We start from the raw sequence: 26,217 nt of genomic DNA on the forward strand, positions 1-26,217 counted from the left end.
TATGATCGCACCACAGGTTTCGTTATTTAAAAAAAAAAAAATTCTACTTCTTCAGTGATTTACATATGACTGCCTCCTCCAAACGTCTGAAAACATTTCAGTAAATGGTTTAATTAAGAAACTATTTTGGGGAACAAATTTTGAGAGAATCTAATGCTTTTCAAATAAAAGAATACAATGAGCATGACTTTCAAAATGCTAATTGATGGACCTTTTAGTCTGGATTGAATTGGCATCAAAGGAAATTCTTTGTTCTCACCTATGATTTATAACCATGAATCTACATCTAATTACTTGTTCTCACATTTGCTAACAATATTTCATTTAAAAATGCCTTGGTTCTGCAAATCAAATGAGAGAAGAACTGCCTTTCCTTTCTGTTCAATTGCATCAAAGTGCTGAAGAAGTTTGTAATATATTTCATATTCAAATTGTCAGTCATGAGTAAATGAACAAAGTAACTGATTTCTTCAGTTAATTTAGCAATAGTATCAGGCAACCACTCCTTCTGATCTTTCACTGTTAAGTTAATTCATTTTTTATCCCAAAATTTTTCAAATTACTTAAAAGCTGTCCTTTTCTGTCATCTGATAATTTCCATAGATCATCATCAATATTTTGGGTGTTTCTATAGATATGCACAACTTAAATGCTTTCTTCAGAATAACCCTTAATGATGATGGAGCTACCAATAAATAAAACTTAGAAAAATACCATGAAATGTGCATCATGTTTATTGATGCACATTTTCTGATGAAATTATTGTTAATTACAAACATAAATCCAAATCGCATGTTTATATTTTTGCTGAAATGCTTACATATTGCTCAAAATGCAACATTTGCAAAGAATGCAGTGAAATGCATACTAACACAAATCAAGGTCTGTGGAAAACTCAACTAGCTTGTGAGAAAGTTAGCAATAATAAGCCCTATTGTTGCTATGCAATAAGTAACATTCAACTACCTTTTTAGATCACCTTGTATATAGAAAAAACAATGAAAGCATGAAAGATAGGATTAAATCAAATATAAGCTATATAGAGGGGGGAGTTCACATACTCTACCACATGCAAGTGACCATATTGTCATGATCACATTATGATATGTATCCTCAAGGAGTGTTCAAGATACCATGATAGTACCGCATGATTAAGTTAAGATTATGACTAGCATCCTATCAACAATTTTCTCCAACTGAAACTATTATTTGTCAGATCTTATATTTTGTTCTAAGATACTAAGATAAAATCCACCAGGGTCTTAATCTTCTTCTTGATGCCTTGACATCAAACACCTGCTTTGCTAACTGTTTAAGTGTTCATACAGTCTTAAGATCAGCTCTGCTTAAATGTTCTTGAATGTCAAGTTCCTTTTTAATAACTTCATTTGTAATGTGATTTTGCCAATGATGCTGTAAAAATAATCATAATTTAAAATTCTGAATATTTTACGTATTGCTTATGTTGGTATATTTATTAGTTTTAGTTTCATAACACGCATTGTCGGCACTTGCAATGTGCCCGTTATTGAAATCGTTTTGTCAAAAGTGATATGTAAAGCAGTTAAAAATTGATGTACTTACCGGATTTGAATAGTTGTGTTACTTTAAAGAAATTTTATTGTAGTTTAAAATATTGTGTTGTATGAAGACATTCTCTTGTCGCTAACGTAATTAACGTGTCAGCCATCGTATTTAGTTTCTTGTTTACCACTTCAAGGAGTACGCATGCTCGCAAGAAGTTTGATGTGTGATTGACAGCTGACAGAAAGTGTTCGGTATCGTAGTAAAGAAGAGAAAAACAAGACAGCGTTCGAGAGAAAATAAGAACACAGGCCGGCAGATATTTAGATTAGAAGGAACTAAGTTTTTCATGTGACAGTAGGAGAAAAATTAATAGTATATTCCGAAAAAGGAATCGTGGAACTATGAAGTTTCAAAGTGGAATAAGGATTGATAATTAAAAGAAAATATTGCTATAGATGTTTTAAAACGAATATTCGAAGAAACTCTAAATGGAAGATTAGTAGTAGATTCCGAAAAGGGAATCGTAGAACTGTGAATTTTTTTAAAGTGGAAGAGTTAAGACTGTCAATAAAGCATAAGTAAATAAAAGAAGAGGTTGTTATTTACGTTCCAAAGGAATGTTTGTGGAAACACTAATTGGGAAGTTTCATCTGTCTTAAGAACACCGGATCTAATTATTATTTCTACTGAAAGGAAGACAAAATTGAATGGAAGAATTAATGTGTGCTACATGAGTGATGAGAAAGGATCCTGTGAAAATGAAGAATAAAGTCATATATCTTCGGAAAAGGGCCTTGACAAAGAAAGAAACTGGCTATGAACATTTTGTCATTGTGAAAATAAAGTGTTTAGTCTAGTGTTAAGTGCAAGTTTATTTTAAAAGGCCTTGGATCCAATTAATTCTGTAGTTAGTCATAGTTATGTAATGTTTGAAGTGTATATATATTGTTTCTGTTTCATTAAATGTGTTTATTTTGCATTTTGGTCTTGAGTCAGTGATTTTTGGATTCTTTGGACTCTAATAAATAAAAGCACTCGGAATTAAAAAAATAATTGTTAGAAAGAGAGATTAAATAAAATAAATAAAAATCCTGTATATTAACAATGGTGCAGCTGACAGGATTAATATTATGATAATATCCTCTATATAAAAATCACAAATTATTAACAATGCCATCCGTTTACTTTCCTAATTTTTTTTCACAAATGTCATATTTGTCAAATGTTTCATTTCTACCCTTACTTTCATTTTCATAAGTTGAATTGATTTGCATATTGTCCCATATAGTGCTAACTGTGCTTTAGCTATTTTCTTTCTAATTTCATGAAAATTTATTCAAATATCACTCCAGCATATATCAGCTTTTCTTATTCTGTGATTTACTTTCATATTTAATTGCCATCTTCAAAATAACATTGCATGATCTTATCGTTTCTGATGAACTGGAAAACGATTTACAAAGAATATATACGAGGGACGTCCAGATAGTAAGTTCCGATGGGCTGTCAAAGAAACAAAAAAAACAAAACGAGGTCAAAGAAGCAGTCAATACATGGTTTGCGTCACAGGCAGCAACCTTCTGCAATGAAAGTATACAAAAAAAACTTTATTGGAAATTAAAGTAGACATCTTTCACTACTTTTCTACATAATTTCTGCCATTGTTCAGGCAGTTATCATAACGGGCACCAAGAGTTGTATACCTTCATCGCAGAAGGTTGCCGCCTGTGATGTAAACCACATATTGACTGCTTCTTTGACCTTGTCGCTGTCTTGAAACTGCTGGCCACCAAGGAAAGATTTCAGATGTTTGAACAGGTGAAAGTCACTTGGCACGAGGTCAGGACTATATGGAGGATGTCCCCTGGTAAGAATGCTATGTCATTTATTCTGGATAGCATGACACGATTTTCTCATTTCACATGTGGTGGGCGATTCTATTTTACAAGCGACGGACGAGTCGATTTTTTTAGACATCATAAACACACACACACACGAAGAAGCATATGCACTGCGAGAATGTCTGAAGATGGCACCAACGCCTTGCTAACGAATCAAAAAACACACCATTGCAATCACAGCGCTGCAGTGATAATATTTCAAAACGGAACTTACTTTCGGAATGTCCCTCGTATATATATGCGTGCGTGTGTGTGTGTGTGATCCTACTAAAATTCAATGTAACAATTTTCCAGGGGTGGGTGGGAGCAAGACAATCTTTAGGAGGAGGAGGGATCCATTTGGAAGAACAAAGTAATCAAATAAGAAATCTATAGCACACACACACACACAAATACATCTACCTATATATAAAATGATAAGGCCTTTTTATGTCACGTTTTGAAACTTAAGGGCTATCCTGAGTGTTGAGTCTTCAAAATTCGAGTCATCAGAATTCAAGGAGAACCTGCCTACCAGTCCGGAACACGGGGGGTTGGGCACCGTAGGCACCAGGGGCATAGCCTCCCCTAGTATATATACAAAATGCAAAGACACAAAATGGATGAAAAAACTGAAAAAAATAAAAGAGGACAGAGAAATATGACTACGGAGGGTTTTCTATCTTTGTAAATCACAAGTCCAGCAGATATATGAAGAAACAGCCTGTTTAGAAAACTCAACATGACTGCCTCCAAATCACTGACAAATAATACGTTACTTTAAAAATGCAAGTAGTATTCTTAATTTAATTTTTTTTTTTTTTTTTTTTTTTTAAATACAGTAAAACTCACTAAGCAAACATTGCTAATAACATGCTAAAAAAACGTTTAATTTTCTTGACTAAAATACTCTGGAATGACTTTTAATGGGATTATATTGATCAAATGCATATAATAAACACTATGTTATACCAACTAGTTTCACCAACTAAGGCTGTTGGCATCTTCGGGGTACATAACTGATGTAAAACACTAAAAAGTAAAAAACTGTTACAAACTATAATCAACCGATTCCAATTATATTAAACAAAGAACAGAGTGCGTACAATACATGCATAGAGTGTGCATGATCTCACTTGTTATTTAGGAACGTACTATAATTGGCACTGTAATTCAGTTCTGGCGAGTTGAGAGATCTAATAAGGGTCTTCCAGATCATGGGTAAGATTAGTCCTTGGCTCCTGTTAAGGTTTTGTATGCAGCGGGCAACTGTTGTGGCCTCTTTAGTAGTTGATGTCAGATACATCAACCTACTGTGTCCTAGTCACAGATCCAACACTAAAGAATCACAATGACACCAACGATTTAATACGTCACATAGTGAACTGGTATATAAACTTAAAACGAAGATTGAAATCCATGCATCCACTAACATCTAGACTATATGGTGCTCCTAAGGTACACAAAAATGAAATACCACTATGCCCGATTGTAGATGGAATCAATTCGCCAACGTATCTGTTATCTAAACACTTGGCAGGCCTACTCAAGCCACACATCCATAATTCGGATACTTATATACGAAATTTGCAACATTTCGTTGAGAAACTGAACAACATCTCTATCTCCAATACAGATCTACTCGCCAGCCTGGATGTTACATCTCTATTCACTAAAATCCCTGTGGAGGAAGTCATCAGCATTTTAGGAAGTTTGCTCCCACAAGACATTACTTCTGTCATTGTTTAACATCAAACTTTTTCTTATGGAATAAAACCATACATCAGCAATTGACTGGCCTTGCAATGGTTAGCTCCCCCTCTCCATCTTGTGCTGATCTCTTTATGGAGGATTTTGAAAGTAAAATCTCATCTCAAACAGGCCCTAAACCCACAGTATGGTAGAGATACGTGGACGATATCTTTATTGTTTGGAACCACACAAAAAAGGACCTGTTCGACTTTCTTAACAAAATCAACTCTATACACCATACAATCAAATTCACTCTAGAACTTGAAAAAGATAACCAATTATCATTTCTGGAGACTTTAATTAAGAAGCTTCCGAAAATGGTGGTATCAACCTCTCAGTTTACCGCAAACATACCAATACAGGACATTATTTACATTTCACTTCCTGCCACCACATTTCTCAGAAACTTAGTATTGTACACATGCTGAAGAATCGTGCCTCTCTCCTTACAACAGATCAACAAGACCTCCAGAAAGAACTATCCCTGATATCTACCAACCTTACCATGAATGGATTTCCTCGAAGACTCGTCCACAAGATACTTTTCTCTGAACCCCGACAAAGACAATGAGATGATATATGTTATATTTCTACCATCGTCATTCCATATTTAGGGACAGTTTCCAATAAGATTGCAAGACTCCTTAGACCACATAAAATAAGAGTGGCCTTTAAACCTACAGAGACAATTAGACAATTCTTAGGATCTCCAAAAGATAGCCATCCTTTCTCCAAATATGCTGGAGTTTATAACATACCCTGCTCGTGCGGCTTGAATTACATCGGCCAAACTTCAAAGAGCCTTGAAATTAGGCAAAAAGAACACATAGGTGATGTCAATAATAACAGAGAAGAAAAATTGGGGTTAGCTTTTCATTTCTCAAGAACGAACCATACCACAGAGTGGGACAGAAGCACAATTCCTTACATAGAGGAGGACTTCCACTCCCGAATTTTTAAAGAGGCCACAACAGTTGCCCGCTGCATACAAAACCTTAACAGGAACCAAGGACTAATCTTATACGTCATCTGGAAGACCCTTATTAGATCTCTCAACTCGCCAGAACTGAATTACAGTGCCAACTATAGTATGTTCCTAAATAACAACAAGTGAGATCATGCATTCTCTATGCATGTATTGTATGCGCTCTGTTCTTTGTTTAATATAATTGGAATCGGTTGATTATAGTTTGTAACAGTTTTTTACTTTCAGTGCCTTACATCAGTTATGTACCCTGAAGATGCCAACAGCCTTAGTTGGTGAAACTAGTTGGTACAATATAGTTGTTTATTATATGCACTTGATCAATATAATCCCATTAAAAGTCATTCCATTGCTAATAACAATCTTTTCTCTTTATAACAAACAACTGAAAGTCCCAACCAAAGTCCCTCCAAAGGCACAATCCAGTTCCATGGGAATATCTATAGCAAACTGTTCACTTTAACTATTACATTGTCTGTATGAGTTTGTTATAGCAAGAGCTGACTGTACTTGATTCTTGGAAAAGTAGAAAAGTAGAAATATCAGAAATCGAATTTATTTTTAGCTGATATAACACATTGGTTAAAACACTCTGCCTTCATTTTTATTCCCTCTTGCAATTTTCACGTTTCATATTCTATAACTAACAGAGGTGGAAGAATGACATGGAAGAAACACTAACAACAAGATAACTTAAAACTCCTTCAAGTAGTCAAGTATAACTTCAAACAGTCCGGTGAGTGGTTAGCATATTCCGAGTTGTTAGCATATTCGCTCTCCAGCCAAAAGGCTGTAGGTTCGAATCCCACCATGGGCATGGATGTTTATGATTGTCTGTGAAAGTGGTGGTAGTTGGCAGTAGATAGCATTGGTGTAGTTGGTGGATTGAGTGGTGGAGACAGAGCCATAGAGTAGGTGCCCTCCCTCGATGAGTCTTTGGACTCCCTGGAGGTGTCACGTAATAATAATAACAATAACTGAAAACATTACTGCTATACAAAATGACAACTGCCTCTATAAATATAAATAAAATAAAATAAAATCCCCATTTTCTGTTCAATCTTATTTTAACAATGTGTACTTATGATATCATATTTTCTGCATACAACTAAGTTTTATGACCTCACTTCACTGCAAGTCACTAAATCAGAAAAATCTTTATGAACTAACACAACAATACATACCTAAAGATTCATCCTTTTTCTTCTTTTTCACAGGCTGTACATCTTCTTTAATGGGTTCTACAGTTGCAGCAGCAAGAATTGTTCCTGTATCAGGCAGAATTTCTATTTTCACCTCACATGGATCTTCATCTTGATCTGCATTTGTCAATATAGCAACAAGGTGGTGCTCTGAAGCTTAATAATTAAAAAAATGCTTTTTAAAAATAAGCTGACAATGTTATTAAAATATAATTTATTCTTAGGTATAACAAGTGGTGAGCTATGAAAATTTTAACTAAGGGCTCGCATCGTCGAGCAAAAAAAAGCCGTATTTCACACAAAAACTTTTATTAAATTAATACAACTTGTGTATAAATGCCAATCAAAAAGTATGAGGGGGACAATCAACCTGTAAAGGCTATCATTTTTAAACAAATATTTCATGATCTAAACATGAAATATTTGCACACAATCATCTGTGTTAATTTATCTCACATAAGAAAAACATTTTTTAACTATCAAAATATAATAAGAATAAAATCTTTCATAATTGCAAATGTGAAATAGTCCGCATTTTTTATATACAAAATAAATTTCTTTTGTTTGCGATAGAAGTTTTCATGACAATCTATAAAGAATAAATAAATATTATCTAAACACAATAATATTGAAGTACGTTATATTTCTCTTTTGTTTTTATACTTCAAGTGATAATCAACGATACCAATCAAGGGGCATTATTTTATAGTGCTATTTATTTATATGCAATTACCAAAAGTGAATTCTTATTTGTAAAGTGGTGGTAACAGTAACTATAATATTTTATTTAATAAAATCACTTTGTTAGGTTACCGTATGAGTTTGCCACTTAATATATTTAAAAAAATTGTTTTGTTTTTTGTTTTTTTTGAAAAAATAAAAAAGCAGACAAGAAGAACAAGGGGCTCGGACGAGCTCCCACGAGCCCCTTATAGCTCACCACTGAGTATAACCAACACTATAAAGACAACTAATGTTATTCAATTAACTCAGAGCACCTCCAAATGAACAGCTTCATGCCAAAATCTCAGTCAAGGTCCAAATATATGTAAGAAACAGCTCACAATAATGTAAGATACTCTCCTTGTATACATCATATACTCAACTTGTATACAATAGTGTTTTCTATTGAATGGATGTTTAGCATACTCTAATTTAATTCATTTTTTTAATTAATTATTTCTACTGTTCATATTTAACAAGGACGAATTCAACTCCCTCATCCTCATTGCATGTTACGCTTTTGTGCAGGCCTACACATTTTACCGCATAAGCTTCCGTAAATGATAATCCAACAGAATAGGTTGGCTGCTCCTTATTCCTGGTAGTATCCCTTGTCTGTCAAAGCATGTATTCACAGGGCAGGTTTGCCTGCTTTGTGGGAGGAAAAACCCCAGGATAAACTGGGGAAAAAACCTTGCTGTCCATGCCCAAGGCCGGCTAACTTGGCTATGACTGAGGAAGATCCTTAAGCTCCTCACGTCACTGACGAGAATTGAACCTAGGATACTCCTTCCCAGGCATATGGTTGCGAAGTGTGTAACCACAGGCTAACTGAGCGGACATTCAACTCCCACAAAAACAAAATAAATGTAATTTATCAAGTTGCTGATATATCACAGGATTTTAAACCAGCAACATCAGAACACAAATTGTGAAAATAATTCGAAACTGTGATAGATATGATGTTCTATCATAGCATCCTCTAGGACTGAATTTAAAGAAGTGTGCAGCCAATGCTATCCATATGAAGGAATTCAATGAAACATGCTTTTTAATTATGTTAACCACAATGAATACAGATGGAACATTTGCAGTTACAGTATGGCTATATAAATTGATAAAATTTGGCGAATTAGGGTGGCTGTCATTTTAAGACAACCTTGATAAACATGATATATATAAGCAAAACAAAGAAACCAATCTTTCTTCATTATGATTTGCTCTGGCTCAATTTCCTTGCAACACTTTTTTGCAACACATTTCTAACATTCATATGTTGTCTTTATCACTCTTCACATTCTGATAACTCTGATCTCTCTGATTATTATTATTATTTTTTATATTACAGTTAATTATCTGCTGGATTTATTAGCAATTATCTGCTAGTAAATCCAGCAGATAACTGATGCCTATGCTCCAACATCTCAGGATTCTTCAAAGACAACTAATGTTATCCAATTAACTCAGAGTAGCTCCAAATCAACAGCTTCATGCCAAAATCTCATTGAACCCATTGGTAGAATTTTGAAGTATCACTTTATTCCAATATATTTTCCTAACAACAAATTTCTCATGTATTGCCATCTACAAAAGATAATCTGTCACCTCTATCGTTAGCTGGCATTTACCAGATACCTTGTGAATGTAATCTGACATACTTTACGCAGACAGGCCGTTCACTGGAAAAAAGAATTAATGAACATCAATATTATATTGAACACACATGAAACCTCAAAAGTCTGGTCTGGTATTGACATTAAACACAGTATCTGGTGGGATGAAGCTAGTCTTCTCCATAGAAGCAGTTTTAAATATGAACGCCTTTTCAAATAAAGTTGCAAACTCCTTTTACATCGGCCAAATCTGAATCAGAACGATTGTCTCTCTCTCTCTCTCCCCCAAAAGTTTGGGAGATTTTCATTTTATGTAATCATCAAAAATAGTTTTAATAATATTATTTATTAATATATTAATTTCTAACATGCAGCAACAGTTTTTAATTGGTAAACCGATTGTTGTAATGCATCTTGTATTCCTATTTCTTTGATTTGGTTGTTTCTAAACACTAATGATGTACTGTTATTCTCATTATATGGGAAAGTACAAAACATCTGTACTTTCATTTCATTAAAGTTAATTACTGTGGTTATCATGTAATTTGTTGTTTATAGTCATGCCACAGGTACCTTTAAAGATTAGATTCAAGTCCTAAGGAAGATGGCCTCATTATCTGAGTATCAAGTCTGCTGAAAAATTAAAATTCAGAAACCAAGATAAAAATTCAAAGATAATGGCATAATTACAGATTCTGGATTACAACTGAAACAACAACAACAAACGTGACAAAATTATTAAGAGAGGGTCAAAATACAGAGATTCCAAGTTTGGAATTCTCCAGATGGGACACAAGAACACACAAATGTGCAAGTAATATTCTTGTGGCAGAAATAACCATACGTGCAACATGCTCATGCATGTTACACATCAGTTAGAAGCTTTCTTAACTGTATCATATGTTCATTCTACATTGGGTGAGCACATTTTCACAAACTCTCTGATATCAAAACACCTCTATAGCACAACTGAAAGAATAACAGTATATTGTAACCTTTGACTGGGAAAGGAATAAGTTCGATTTATCTCATTATATGGGTTTTTTCATTTGAAGCAAGTTGGCCAATCTCATATGGAGGTAACAGTGTTTTCCCTCCTGGAAACTCAAATCGACTTCAGAACACATGCAATTTACAGACAAGAAATATTGTTAAGGTGGTGGTGGTTGCGTTTAGTGGGAGAATTGGGTAATAGGGGAAGACGATTAGGTGTGTATAGTGGAGTAGAGTCCCCTCACGTGATGAGTCCTTGGATGTGTTACATAATAATAATGTTTGTGTGTGTGTGCGAGAGAGAGAGAGAGACATCCCAGTTTAAATTTTTTTTCAGCAGAATTTTTGTGTAAAACTAGTATTAGTAAACTGTGTTAATGGAACAGATAATCTCAAATATAATGTTCTCATTTCAAAATGTCTGAAAACAAAATTATGTATTTACTTTTCTGAAATATTGGGTTGGCAAATAAGTTCATTTGGTTTTTCAGAGTGGAATGAAACACATTTTATTTAATATATATAATACATACTAGTCAGTTATATATTGACCATCTTTATCAATGACCTCTTGCCATCTGTCCACCAACTTCATTATGCCGCATTCATAAAACTCCTGAAGTTTACTGGCAAAAAACTGGTCCAGGTGTCTTTTGGCAGCCTCCCCATTAGCGAAGGTTTTCCTGTTCAGAGAATTCTGCAACGATCGGAATAAGGGGTAATCGGAAGGTGCCAGGTCCGGTGAATACGGAGGATGCAGCAAAACATCCCAGCCAAGAAATAACAATTTACTCTAGGTTGTTAACGATGTGAGGGGTCTAGTGTTATCTTGGTGAAAGACAACTCCTTTCTGATTTGCCAATTCATGACGTTTTGTGCTAATTGCACGGGCCAGTCCCGTTAATTGTGAGCAATAGACAGTTGAATCAATCGTTCTGCCTGACAGTAACACCTCGTAGTGGACAACAACTTTATAATCCCACAACACAGAGAGCATGATCTTTGGGTGCAATCCCACTTTTGAGGTTGTTTGCAGTGGTTCGCTCCTGTGCCCCCATGATCATTTATGTACCACGTTTTCGTACACAACTCATTTTTCATCTCCCGTAATCATCTGCTTCAAAAATGGGTCGTTTACTTGGCGACGTCACAGCATATCACAGATGGATATGCAAGCAGTCATATTGTCCTCAGTCAATTCATGCGGCACCCAAACATTGAGTTTTGAAACATATCCCAGCTTGTGCAAATGGTTTTCAATGCTTATATGGGGTATGTTCAGTACTGCACTGTTTGTGGCAGATTTTTGTCGACGATATCCTTCACAACACTCGAATCATCCTCAGTCGGGCGAACAGCGCATCACTGGCATCAAAATCTCCAGAATGGAATTTGGCAAACCACTTTTGGCATACACGTTCTGTTAAGGCACCATCCCCATATATGCTGCATATTTTTAATGGGCCTCCGCAGCTCGTTTGCCTTTTTTTAAATAAAAAAGCAAAATATGCCGGTAATGTACATTATTTCCTTCCATTTCTAAAAATATGTTACACACACACACACAACTGAAGTAGGTCGAACAAAAATTCACTGAAAGGTTACGTGAAACGTCACCTTTCAACTATACAATAGCGTTGTGTGGTAGCGCAACAATAGCGACAGGCGAAGTGGCATAAACCGAACGAACTTATTTGCCAACCCAATACTTGTATTACATAAACTGGTTTGGCTTCTGTGGGTGGCATTATATATGAATTTCCAGTCTTATTTAGATCGCATGATTATGCTATCCTACATTACTTTCTAAAACTGCAACAGAAAGCAAGACGATCACTAGTCCTCCACTTAACTCCAGCAATATCAAAGTGCACTACATGAAATTATGAATCATTGTGACCATTTATATTTTCTATAACTGAATTTTTTCCCTCTCTTTTAATTTAATTAAATACTGTTTTGAGAGAAGAGGTATTGAGATAATGTGAACTCCACAGAAAGGAAAACTAGCATGGGATCTAATTATCAATCAATTCATTGAATTTACGTTGATATACAGAAGGTAAATGCAAAAGTTAAACTGAAGAGGAATTTCCATTCTGATCTGTCCTACAGTCGCAAAAGACACACAAACATATATGCACATTGTTACTTTTATGCAAAAAATTATCATGTACTTTGTTTTCCTTTGATGATATTTAGCCTATAAATCCCCATTGCTGGATGAAAGCTATTAAAGAAAATTCTAAATCCTGTAACACAATGGTTTCCATAAATTAAGAAACAAACAGAAAAAAACACAACTCAAAAATTGTATGATGAATTTTCATGCAATTAAGTGAAAAGCAGCACAATATTCTAAATCCTGTAACACAATGGTTTCCATAAATTAAGAAACAAACAGAAAAAAACACAATAACTCAAAAATTGTATGATGAATTTTCATGCAATTAAGTGAAAAGCAGCACAATATGAGATGTGAAAGAAACATAAAAAATTTTAAATACTGCATTTACTCGAATATAACTTGTCTCGCGTATATTCTCCCACCCCTGATTTTACTTCATGGAAAAAGAAATTAAAACATTGCGCATATACCTCACACACATCTTTAAGAAATAGATAATGAATGTTGTTATGGCAGTTTCAGATATTTTGGAATTCAGTTGAAGAGAATCAGCATTTCAAACTCAACAATTGTCGGCTTGCCTTTGTCGTTGAGTCATGTGACCTTTTGCTAATACTGCACCAATCATATGCATAGAGATGGAAGCAACCAGTAAAAGAAATGTGGAAGTGAAAGCATTGACTGCTACTCAATTTTGGATTGCAAGGGAGTTGAGTGGCGAATGAGGTGGGGTTTAGTTTCTATATGGAGTGGATGATTTTGCCAGAAATAACTGCAAAGAGTTTTTAAAAACCACATCACTAATGCCCTGGATGGGAGCGAAGATGACCATTTGTTTTAATTTAATTACAGAAGCAGTGTCGCTAAAGATTCAAATATATCGCTTGATGAAGGTAAGCTGCCGATCATGTAAATAATGTTGATAATTAAAATTTAAATGCATTCATTTCATAAACAATGCAAGCGATTATAAATTATAATGAATACTTAGGATTTAATTATAAATGTCGATTTAGTTTTTTTTTCCTGAAAAGCTTTAGTTTTCGAAAATCCCTGCATATATCTCGCACCACAATTTTTAACTTTAATTTTGGGGAAAAAAGTGCGAGTATGAATTAAACTACTGTATTTACTCGAATATTTATATTCGAGTAAATACAGTAGTTTAATTCAGTAACAAATGGGTATAAGAAAACAATGGTCAAAATGAGATTATTAAAGTGTCTCAATAAGGAATGGTGACCACTCCCTCACAGCAATACAGCACCCACAACAATGTTTCATTTCATACTGTGGTAGTATGAAAGGTAGCAACAACCATTACTCCTGCAAAACTTTCCTAAGTCCCTCAAGGTTTGGGGGAGGAAGGGGGTTGAGAGCAGTGACAACACATCTACCTAGAGCACCCTAGGCATGTGCAATAAGTTAAGGTCAAGAGCTGGCAAAGTCCATAAATACAATAGTATCTTCTTGAAAATATTGGCCACAAACTTCTCTTGATGAGGGCAAGCATTATCATATTGTAGGATAAATGTCTCTTCTATTGCATCTGCATATAGATGAACACAGGGATCCAGGACCTCGTCTCTAAGTTGCAGCATTCATAGTTTCACTAGGAAGCATATACAGCTTAGTACAGCCACCCAGTGAGAGCATCCCATACCATCATACTACCTCTACCATAAGTATTGTTTACGAGTCCTAATTTGCACTACATAGCAATACCAAGTATCCTCTGATCTAGAGAGAACCAGGGATACATTATCATCTGTACTAATCTGTGAAAGGAACACTTGTGGTGGTGGACAGAGTGTGATGTTTTGGGAAGGCATCTTGTTGGGTGGACGCACTGATCTGTACATGCTTCCCAGCATAACCATGAATGCTGTAACTTACAGAGACAAGGTCCTGGACTCCTATGTTTGTCTGTATGTGGGTACAATAGGGGAGACATTTATCTTACAAGATGATAATGCTTGTTTGCATGAAGTGAAGTTCGTGGACCAATATATCCAAGAAGAGACTATCGTATGTATGGACTGGCCAGCCAGGTCTCTTGATCTCAATCCTACTGAACATGTCTGAGATGCTCTAGATAGACATGTTGCTGATCTCAATCTCTCTCATCCCTATCACCAAAAAACCTTGAGGGATTTAGGAGAGCTTGGCAAGTATGATAATTACCAACTGAGCTCCTGGACACCATTATAAAAAGTATGAAATTGCAAGTGTTGTATTGCTGTAAGGGGTGACTACATTCCTTATTGAGGCACTTTCACAATCTAGTTTTGATCTCTTAGTTTTGACCACTGTTTTCATGTACTCATTTATTATTGAATTAAACTATTTAAAATTTTGGGGTATTTGTTTCACATGTCATATTGCTTATTCAACAAAATGAATAAATATTCATTATATAGTTTTTGAGTTATTATGATTTTTCTCTTTGTCCTTTAATTTATGGAAACTGGTGTATATGACATCCGATATCCTAAACAAATAATAAAACATAAAACAATTGGAAAGAGAAGGCTGAGCAGACCTCTTTTTTTTTTTCCAATTGTGCTTTAGATTCTGCTATAATAATAATAATATCATCATCTGAATATTTCATCATCATCATCAAATTCCTGCCATGTACCCTCAAGGGGTGTACAGGATATGAACACCCCTTGAGGGTACATGGCAGGTACTTCATATCTACAATTTTTCTTCAAATCAGTCTGTTACTTGTCAAAACTCCAACATTAAAAGATCTTATATTTCTATCGTCTAAGGCACTTTGTACTGTATCAATTGACCTATATCTTGGTCTTCCTCTGGGTCGTTTTGCTGCCAACCTGGCAGAGAACACTTGTTTTGCTAATCTTTCTTCGCCCATTCTGTTTAAGTGACCATACCACCTGAGATTAGCTCTGCTAACGCATTCCTGGATGCTGACAATGTCAAGTTCTTTCCTAATATCCTCGTTTTTAATATGATATTGCCATTGATACCATCTGTTCACGCCTATAATCTTTCTCAGGACTCTCATATCTGCAGTCTCTACTCTTTGGTCAAGTGTTTTACTTCTGACCCAGCTCTCAGATCCATAAGTTAAAACTGGTTTGAACACTGTCTTGTATACAGCTAATTTAGTGTTCCGACTAATTTCTCTTTTATGAGAGAAATTAGTGCCTAAGTAGGTGAAATGTTTTACTTGTTCCACAGGTTCTCCATTCACAACACAGTTGACATTTTCAATGATTCTGCCTATTTTCGTTGTCTTTGTCTTTTTATTGCTGACCTTCATACCATATCTATTACAACAGCTATTCAATTTAGTCAGAGAATCTTGCAGACTAGCGGATTTATTTAGAAGTATAACATCGTCCGCATAAAGTAAAGAGCTGACATTAACATCTCCAATTTTGATATCATGTTTAATACCACTTTCCTTCATAATGTGATCCATATAGATAATGAATAACAGAGGGGATAATGTACATCCTTGTCTCACACCAGATTTAACATTAAACCATCTTCCTGTACTTCCTTCAATTCTAACTGCCGACTTACAACTCAAATAAAGACTAAGTATTGCTTGATATAATGCCCCATTGACACCATATAACTGTAGCATATTGAATAGCTTCTCTCTTGGCACCTTGTCATATGCCTTTTCCAAATTGACAAAACTTAAATACAGATCTTTATTATATTCCCATGCTTTCTCGACTATTTGTCGTAAAGTGAAGATCTGATCCTGACAGCCTCTATTTGGCCTGAATCCAGCTTGTTCTTCACCAAGCTTTTCTTCCACAATTCTTCTCAACCGTTTCTCAAGTATACTTGCATAGATCTTGCCAGGAACACTCAGTAGGAAAATACCTCTGTAATTCTCACATTCAGTTTTATTTCCCTTTTTACATATCGGTACTATGAGAGCTCTACTCCAATCATCGGGAATTCGTCCCTCTGTCCAGGCTTTCTGAACTATGCAGTGCAGCCACTGTAAGACTCTTATACCACCACACTTCAGCATTTCTGGTCGAATATCATCTACTCCAGCTGCCTTTCCACATTTCAAGCCTTTGATGGCTTTTTCTACTTCAAGTATGGTTATGTATTCCTGACTGCATACCTGGTCAGTGTTTTTTACCACTGTGCTGTCATCACTGCTTGTTTCATTTAGCAGTTTTTCAAAGTAATTACTCCATACTTCAAGGATATCTTTTTCTGTTTTTATCCTGTTTTCATGTCACCTTTATCATCTCTAACTCCTTTCACAGCACTCTTTCCTCCATTCTTAAGCTTCTTCAACAACCTCCAGAATATTTTGCCACCTTCTTGATATTTATTTTCTATATTCTTGCCAAAGTCCTCCCATGACTTTTGTTTAGCTAGTTTTACACAGTGTTTTTGCATTCTTGCATTTGTCTCTGTATTCTCTAAGAGCACAAGCTGACTTATTTGCCAGGAACTTTTGATATGCTTTCTTCTTTTCCTTCACTGCCTCTTTAACTTCCTGTGTCCACCATGGAGTTCTAATTTTTCTATCCTTGCAGACAACTTCACCACATGCCTCTCTAGCTGAATCAATCAGGGCTTTCTTCAAGGCTTGCCACTGAATCTCCAAGGTTTGATTCCTGTTCTCGAACTCTTTCATTTTTTCTTCAATAATCTTTGTGTATTTTAGTCTACAGCTCGCATCTGAGAGCTGCTCAACTTTTATTCGCATTAAAACTTTTTTACATGTTATTGTAATTTCAATATGAAATTCAATTTTATCCTGCTCAAGACTAAATAGTGATCACTTCCAATTTCAAATCCTTCGTACAATCTGGTGTCCTGCAGCAGGGAGAAAACATCACTATCAACAATAACATAGTCAATGAGACTTTTCTTATTCCTTGCCTCTTCTCTCCATGTGAATTTGTATATATGACATATTATTATTATAATTGTCTGACCTCCATGGAATCAAAGGATTCGAGATCCGATAAAAGTATGAAACAGTTATTGGCATCTATTAACAGGTTGGAAATGCAAATTTTACATACAACTTCATCTTTTTTTTCTGCCTTTTAACCTCAGGTGATATTCAAAAAATAAAAAAAAGAGAGATTAAACAATCAGTCTTTTCAGAGAAATAAAGTCTGAAAACTAAAATAGGTCCTTACTGTGAGAGTAAAAGTCGAGAAGGATAAATCTTTGTAAGTCTCAAATAAATTTCCCTTATCAATTACTCTGAAATAGATTTTATTACATTGTACTGCACTTTGAGCTAAATAAAAACTTCTACTTTTCTTTTGCTTAGCAGTATATGGTGTGTGTTTGCATGCAAGGAGGGGGGGGAAATTGTATTAGTACAGGGTTTAAACAGTTCATGTCGCATTAATGAAGGTTAAAACCCATGTAGTAGAAACATTTGCAACATATTAGTCTATGTTTGGATGCTATATTTAAATTACCATTATTTGCTATTGTTTTTTTTTTAATATAGCCTAAAATCAACAGATATTTTCCCCCTTCTAGCTGCTTTGATTCTTCAGAAGAGCATGGTTAACAATCTGTCATCCATCTCACTCACTGAGCAAATCAGATGGCACATAAGGATCTGTAACATCCTGACCAATGAGCAAGTATGAGACGATATATACTCTCCAGTACCTTGATGATTTGAATGTGTCAAATTATAAAGACTGTTCCTGAAATACCTACAACCAGAATAGATTAATTTAAAACTGTGGCAAGATTGTTTAAGAGTCAAAGCCAGATAGCCTAAGGAATGCAGAGAACAGAGTGGGACTTCTGACCAGCCCAATCTTCACCTTCCTGTGGTGTGCCATATTAGTAAGAATCCAATGGATACTGAACAAATGAGGATGGGCTGGGATCCCTATTGGCTTAAATCAGCAAAAAAGCATGATGGTACAACATGATGAGAATCCATGCATTCATCCTGGCTAAATGAGGACCTCATTGTTTTCATCAGTGAACAAGGGCAAACAACAAAAAGTCAGCTACTTGAACAAATTAAACATCAAAATAATTAACGATAGAAATCATCAACATGAGTGGCAACAGAATGGAAACTGAAGTTGCTAAAGAACTGGAAAAGTACTTGATGGACATAATCGGTGTTAATGAGACAAGGAAGACAAAAACTGGTCAGATCCTACCAAATAGTAACCATAGGATGTAATAGTCAGGCAATAATAATCAAGGGAAGGAAGGGAGTAGAGAGAAGAGACAGGAAGAGAATTATATGGGCAAACTTCGAAATGGATAAATGTACAGCCATCCCTCGACTTATGTGGGGTTCCGTTCCATCTGGCAGGAAGTAACTTGGTCGGACGTAGGGCGATACATTAAATTAACACAGTTATAGGAGTTAGGGACTTAACCGTAAAGTATACTGTCATTTTAATTTTTAAACCTTATAAAACTGTACTGTGTGTTATTGTCACTATAAAACAAGAGAATAATCACCCAAATCTTCCTCCATGATCACATCTTCCTTACCTTCCCTATGTGAAGGACCAGGCTGCAGATGTTCTGGTGTAACCTTTTGTTTTTTGATGAATATGTCCGATGTGCTTTGCTTATTCCTCTTCTACTTTTCATCATAAATTTGTTTATAGCAAACAAATGCATCATGTACTTTTCTTTCTACTAATAAGTAGCATTCAACACTGGGGTCCATGTCTTCAGCCATTCTGAGAACATCGCTAACTTCAGAGAACATTTCTGCAAGACCCTTCACTGGGAATTGTTTAACTACCTCTTTCCCTCTTCCTTTTCTCGTTCTTCCTCTTCTGCAGTATGTTATTCCTCCAGTTCAACCAATTCTTCATTAGTCAACTCTTCATGAGCACTTTCTATAAGTTAAACTATGTTGTCATCATTCACGTCGAGATTCAGATTGTTTGCTAGGCCCACTATTTCTTCACTCAATTTAAAAAAAGGTCTTCATTTTATTCAAAACTTCCAAAATCATGCACAAACATTTTTAATGTCATTTTCCATATGCCACTCATACACTGAGCAGTCACTTCGTCCCGAGCCGCAGCAATATTTTTAATAGCATGATAAATATTGAATGCTTTCCAGAATTGCATGAGAGTCTGATCATTTCCTTTAGTGGCAGAAATGGCTTGTGAAAAAGTTCTCCGTAGATAATAAGCCTTAAACATTGTCCATTGGTTGGATCGATGATGGAGGAAGAAACATGACCTTGATCTTGGGGTGAAGCATTATCTAGAATTAATCATATTTTAAATCCTACATTTTCTTTCACACAATAACTTTCCATTTCACTCGCATAACAGTTAATTAAGGCATCTGCAAACAATTTTTGAGTCATCCATGACTTCTTATTGCTCCGATAATGAACTGGAAGAGTATGCTTCCTAATGTTTTTGAATGCTTGTGGATTCTCACTGTGCCATATCACAAATGGTTTCAGTTTATATACAGCCACATTACCCCCTAACAGAATCATAATATGGTCTTTAAGAGATTTGAAACCAGGCAAAGAATTTAGCTTTTGGTGGGTGAATGTCTGCTTGGGCATTTTTTTTCCAAAACAAGGAGGTCTCATCCATATTAAATATTTGCTGTGACAAATAATTTTCCCCTGTAATAATTTTATCCAATTTCTCCACAAACTCCTTGGCAGCCTTCTCATTGGCACTTGAAGATTCACCATACATTTTCACATTGTTTAGCACAAAACTCTGCTTGAATCTCATGAATCAACCGGAAGAAGCATTGAATTTGTATTCGTAATTGAACCTGCTTTCTCCTTCAACATACTGAAGAGACTTAGTGCCTCAGCAGTTATGGGCATAGTGCTTATGGTCAGCAATAGGGCCTTGTCGTTGCTTCGTCACTATCGGCAATTTAATGGAAGCAGATTCTTTCAAAGCCTCTACCATTTTATCCTTATTTTTCAAAATGGCTGTCACCATAGAATGAGCCCATCCGAAGTCATGTTGTTGGATTCTGATTATGTAGAGATTAGAGTAATTATTATTTGGTTCAGAATCCAACATGATCTTCCATCACAAAGGCTAGACTTGTAAACATTATTTAATGTAAATAACTTATTTTATAATTTAATATTCATATAACTACCTTAATTTTGTCTAATATTTAATTAATTAATCAAAGATATATGTATTAATAATGAAAAGACTGTATTAAATATTATTAAGCTATTTTAATTATTACTATGTTAATATTATAAGAACTTGCATTAATTGAAATGTAAATATTCTCTATTTATTCCTATTTGTAGAAGTTTAACGTTATGCAATAGCTCAATTTTATTATGTTTTGTTTTGTTGTCATGGAGACGTATGTAAGTGAGCGAGCACGAGTTTGGAACAGCACGTGAGGAGAATGTTGAAAATTATTAAAAAGAGTTTTAGTCAAATAAATCATGAGAACAATTTAAGCGGGAAGAACGCATATATAAAGGAGAAACGCTGAAAATAAAGATAGAAAGGAAACAGAGACAGAGAGGATTGGCATTAGGTTGGAATCGGAGCATTCGGCATTCGGGAATCACAGTGCGATAATAGATAGTCAGCAAGTCACTCAAGCAGCTAAATAAAGTCTACTAGTCGAGAAGTAGTTAGCTAATAAGTTGTAGAATAACAATTATAGCTACAGAAGACAGCTGAGTGACTAATAAATGACTAGCGATACTATAGTTGAGATTTGATTTTAAGACCGACCTTTCAAGGACACACGCAATCTTTAAGCATAGCACGGAGTAACTAGAGAATAGTAGAGGCTGTAAAGTTGAAGTTTAACGATAGCTGTGTTGTTTAGAATTATAGTGCCTATAATTGAATTATTGAATGCCGGAGGAATGGACAACTGTGCATATAAAACTTCAAGTCAAGGAATTATTGAGTGTTACCTTAATTCATAAGTGATCAGTAGTACTTCATGCAAAAACGTTTGATTATGTGCATTGTAACTGTTGATTAATTCAGTTATTTCTTAGAAGGTTTATTTCAATGAGTGCCGTTTGTTGTATAAAGTGTTTACAGTTATAAAAAGTGTTTGCGTATAAGTAGACGAAGAAAGAAAATTATCGGTAAGAACATTCCAACCATAAATATTCCTATGCAGAGATGTGAGAGTGTTTCATCCTAGAATTTCCTTATGTTAACAGTAACTATTGCGAAGATTAGCTGAAGTGTAAATTTAAAAGTGTTTGCTTGTAAAGAGGTGTTACTGTGATTTTATTGTATTTGAAACTTAAGGAACTGTGAGAAGACTGTATTAGAGATAACAAATTTACCATTGTCTGAGTTTGTATGACAGTATTATCAGAAAGGCTGAAGTGTTTATAATAACTTAATTAATGATTTGATCTTAAGTGTAAAATTTATGATTCTAAAATTAAACGTTTGTTTTTGTTAATCAAGGTTGTATTTTCCTGAATCTCTTTTACTGCACCATTCATAAAATATTCGAACCAAAGCGAGTGAATTAAATAAGTTTAATATACTCGGCCAGTAAATATAATAACAACATATAAAGGAAGGGTAGTTAAGAGTTGGTTTATCTTCAATTCTTGAACTAATTCAGATATAAAGTGGCACAATCTTTAAATATAAATTTTCTTTATATTTGAATTAGAAATCAACTTACAACTTATCAATTAGTTAAGAACATCGTAATAGTAATCATGTCGGATCCAAAGTATAGATTGAGAAGAAGTAGGATCCAACAATGTGCAATCATACTGGCGGGCTTACCAGCTTCATGTTGCTTTATAGCTTGCAACTTCGTTTCAAGATCAAATGCTCACCTCTTTTTCTGCAATTCCTCACTAGTTTTTTGATTGGGCATGTAGGGAACCATGTTGCACAATCGCAAAATAGTTACGATAAACACAAAAATTACCTATAACAAGTCAAAAGGCTATTTTACCAGCAACATAAGTTAAGTTTAAGGGAGATGGTAAATCCCGTATTATTGTACAGCCGGGTACGAAACTTGGATCGAAATCCATCGAATCCTAGAGCTATTCTCTAGGATTCGATGGATTTCAATCCGAGTTTCGTACCCGGCTGTACAATAATACGGGATTTACCATCTCCCTTAAACTTTACAAAAATGACCTATTTCTCAAACACAAAATCAACAGAGAAACCGTCGAAGATGTGCCGATTGCCTACTGAACTTGCAGGTAAATGCGCTGTTATCACTGTGCATGATGCAATGTTGCTAAATAGAAATCTTTTTACTTCACGCTCACTTGCATCTTGTTCAAAAGCATAGTCCAAAATGTTATTTAATCCCTTATGGGATCACAGACATATCTTCGAACAGACAAAGTCAAGGGATGATTGTACAATGAAACTTAGTTGCATATATGGTCTCAGAGAAGGTTCTCCTAAGAAAGAAGTTATGGAATTTGAGTATTAGACAAGGCAGCTGAGATAAAAAAAACTTAAAAGTATGTTCTTGTCATAGACACATCTAAACAGCAGGGTAAGAAATGAATCCCAAGCATACAGAAATGATTTGGAAAAAATCTGGAGAAAAAGGCAAGTTTTGCGATGGATGCTTGGGCAAGGCATTCATTTCTCCTATTAAGGTCTGGCTAGGGCAACTCGTAAATGCTGGTAGGTGTATTGCCATAAGCTTTCTGGTCAAATTTCATACAACTTTTATAATTTCTGTATACGGCTTTGAAATAATGTTGGATTTGATATCCACTTGATTTATATAATTTTGCATCGCCGAAATGAAGCCTTTTGACTCTTTATTTTAGTAAATTCCTCTGGATATTTTTCCTGTCATCATGGCACCTGTTATGACCTTTCCTCTCCCATTCTGTTTAAGTGATGACCATACCATCTTAGACTAGCTATGTTCACACATTCTTGAATGCTAACAATGTTAAGTTCTTCCTAATATCTTCATGTTTAATATGATTCTGCTATTGATGCCATCTACTCACTCCTTCTCAGAACTGTCATATCTGTGGTCTCTGATCTTTGAGCAAGTGCTTTATTTCTAACTCAACTCTCAGATTCATGAGTTAAAATTGGTTTGAATACTGTCCTTCACAAGAAGGCAGATCAAAGATGCTGAAGGAAGAGTATTATGGAGGGATGTGGACATAAGAAACAGATGGAAAATATACTTTGAGGGACTTCTGAATGAGGAAAATGCAAGGACTCACAGAGGAGATGGGCAGCCTTCTGAGGGGATGGTGCAGAACATCAGTAGAATGGAAAAGCGGTGGGCCCCGACAGAATTCCAGTGGAGGCATGGAAGGCACTGGGGGAAGAGGGAATTGACCTGCTGTGGGACCTGTTCATGAAAGTTTGCCAACAGGAAAATATACCCGAGGAATGGAGGGAGAGTACTCTTGTTCCCATCTACAAGGGTAAAGGGGATGCACAAGACTGTAAAAATTACAGAGGAATAAAGTTGATGTCCCACACAATGAAGATCCTAGAAAGGGTTCTTGATGGTAGATTGAGGGAGGTGGAGATTGCAAAGGAACAATTTGGCTTCATGCCTGGTAGATCAACAACAGATGCTATCTTTGGGTTACGACAGATGATGGAAAAATATCGAGAGAAACAAAGGGAGCTACATCTGGTATTTATTGATCTGGAGAAAGCATACGATAGAGTGCCAAGGCAAGAAGTCTGGAGGTGTCTGAGGGAGAAGAAGGTGCCGGAGAAATATGTCAGGTTGGTGCAGGAAATGTACAGAAATGTGAAGACAAGTGTTCGGACCTGTTTGGGACAGACAGAAAGTTTTCAAGTAACAGTTGGCTTGCATCAAGGGTCAGCATTAAGTCCGTTTCTGTTTAATATTGTGATGGAGGTGGTAACAGAGGAGGTGAGAGAAGATGCACCTTGGACAATGTTGTATGCAGATGACATCTTGCTCTGTGTAGATTCAAGAGAAGAAGCGGAAACTAAACTGGAAAGATGGAGAAAAGTACTGGAAGAGAGAGGTATGAGACTGAGCAGAAGTAAGACAGAGTATATGTGTTGCGCAGTGGGCGGTGGCCAGGAGACAGACCTGGAGCTGGAAGGAAATGTCATCAGGAAGGTGAGAGACTTTAGATACTTAGGTTCGACAGTGGAAGAAGATGGAGGAGGTGAGAAGGAAGTGGGATGCAGGATACAAGCAGGGTGGAGGAACTGGAGGGAGATGGCTGGAGTGTTATGTGATAAGAGGGTGCCGATCAATCTGAAAGGCAAAATTTATAGGACAGTAGTGAGGCCAGCTATGACATATGCTATAGAAACTGTGGCCCTGAGGAAAAATAACATTAGCAGGATGGACGTAGCAGAGATGAGAATGCTTAGGTGGATGTGCGGTGTGACCAGAAAGGATCATCTGAGAAATGACTATGTCAGGGGAACAGTGAAAGTTACGAACTTAGGAGCGAAAATACAGGAGGCAAGGTTGAGATGGTTTGGTCATGTGATGAGGAGGGAGGACGAATATGTGGGAAGAAGGGTCATGCAGATGGATGTGCAAGGAAGGCGGAAGCGTGGGCGGCCAAAGAAGAGATGGAGGGAACTGGTAGAAGAGGATTTGAAGATGAAGAACTTGGATGTGGTGACAGCCCAAGACAGGAAGGTGTGGAGGAGACTCATAAGAAACAGTGACCCCACTTAAGTGGGAGAAGCTGCAGAAGAAGAAGAAGAAGAAGACTGTCCTTCACACTGCCAGTTTAGTGTTTTGGCTAATTTTTCTCTTATTCTATATAAATTTATCCCACCGGTTCCTCAACATATTAGCTTTACTTATTCTGTTGTCTATTTCCATATTTAATTTGCCATCTTCGTGAAAACTGTACCTAAATAGCTAAAATATTTTACTTCTATAGGATCTATGGCGAATGCAAGTGATGCTCCTGTCAATTTTCATAGCTTGGGTCTTTTTATTGCTGATTTTCGTAGCAAATTTGTTGTAACTGTATTTAACTTAGGTAAAGAATCGTGGAGACTTGCACTGGAATTGTTCAGTAGTACAACATCATCTGCATAAAACAAAGATATAAGCTCTTTGATTTATAGATGATACATTAAATATCAAAATTTCTGATTCTGATATCAGGTTTAATCATATGATCTTTCATAATATGATCCACAAAAACTGATATCTTGTCCCATCACCATATAGCGGTAATATTTTGAATATCTTTTCTCTTGACACCTTGTCATATGCCTTTTCTAGAGCTAAAAAAAAGTAAATACAAATCTTTGTCATATTACCATAATTTTTCAACTATTTGTATTAAAGTGAAAATCTGATCCTGACAACCAGTGTAGCCACTACAAAACTTTAATACTTTCATATTTGAGTATTTCTGGTCAATATCATATACTCCAGATGCCTTTCCAATCAGGCTTTTGACAGCTTTTTCTAC

General features: G+C 35.6%; 1 protein-coding gene across 5 annotated transcripts in view; it reads right to left on the reverse strand.

Moving 5' to 3' along the window:
* Positions 1-26,217, reverse strand: part of LOC150099762 (uncharacterized protein C2orf42 homolog) — a 243,042-nt gene that overhangs the window by 148,370 nt on the left and 68,455 nt on the right. For all 5 annotated transcript variants that reach the window (XM_090403602.1, XM_090403600.1, XM_090403603.1 and 2 more), the window contains one exon: positions 7,329-7,502. In XM_090403602.1, coding sequence (XP_090259728.1) covers positions 7,329-7,502 — 174 coding nt within the window. The remainder of the gene's footprint in view (positions 1-7,328; positions 7,503-26,217) is intronic.

Source organism: Typopeltis vanoorti, chromosome 14 (assembly GCF_054136105.1).
Source record: "Typopeltis vanoorti isolate ZY-2024b chromosome 14, IOZ_Tvanoo_1.0, whole genome shotgun sequence".
NCBI lineage: Eukaryota > Metazoa > Arthropoda > Arachnida > Uropygi > Thelyphonidae > Typopeltis > Typopeltis vanoorti.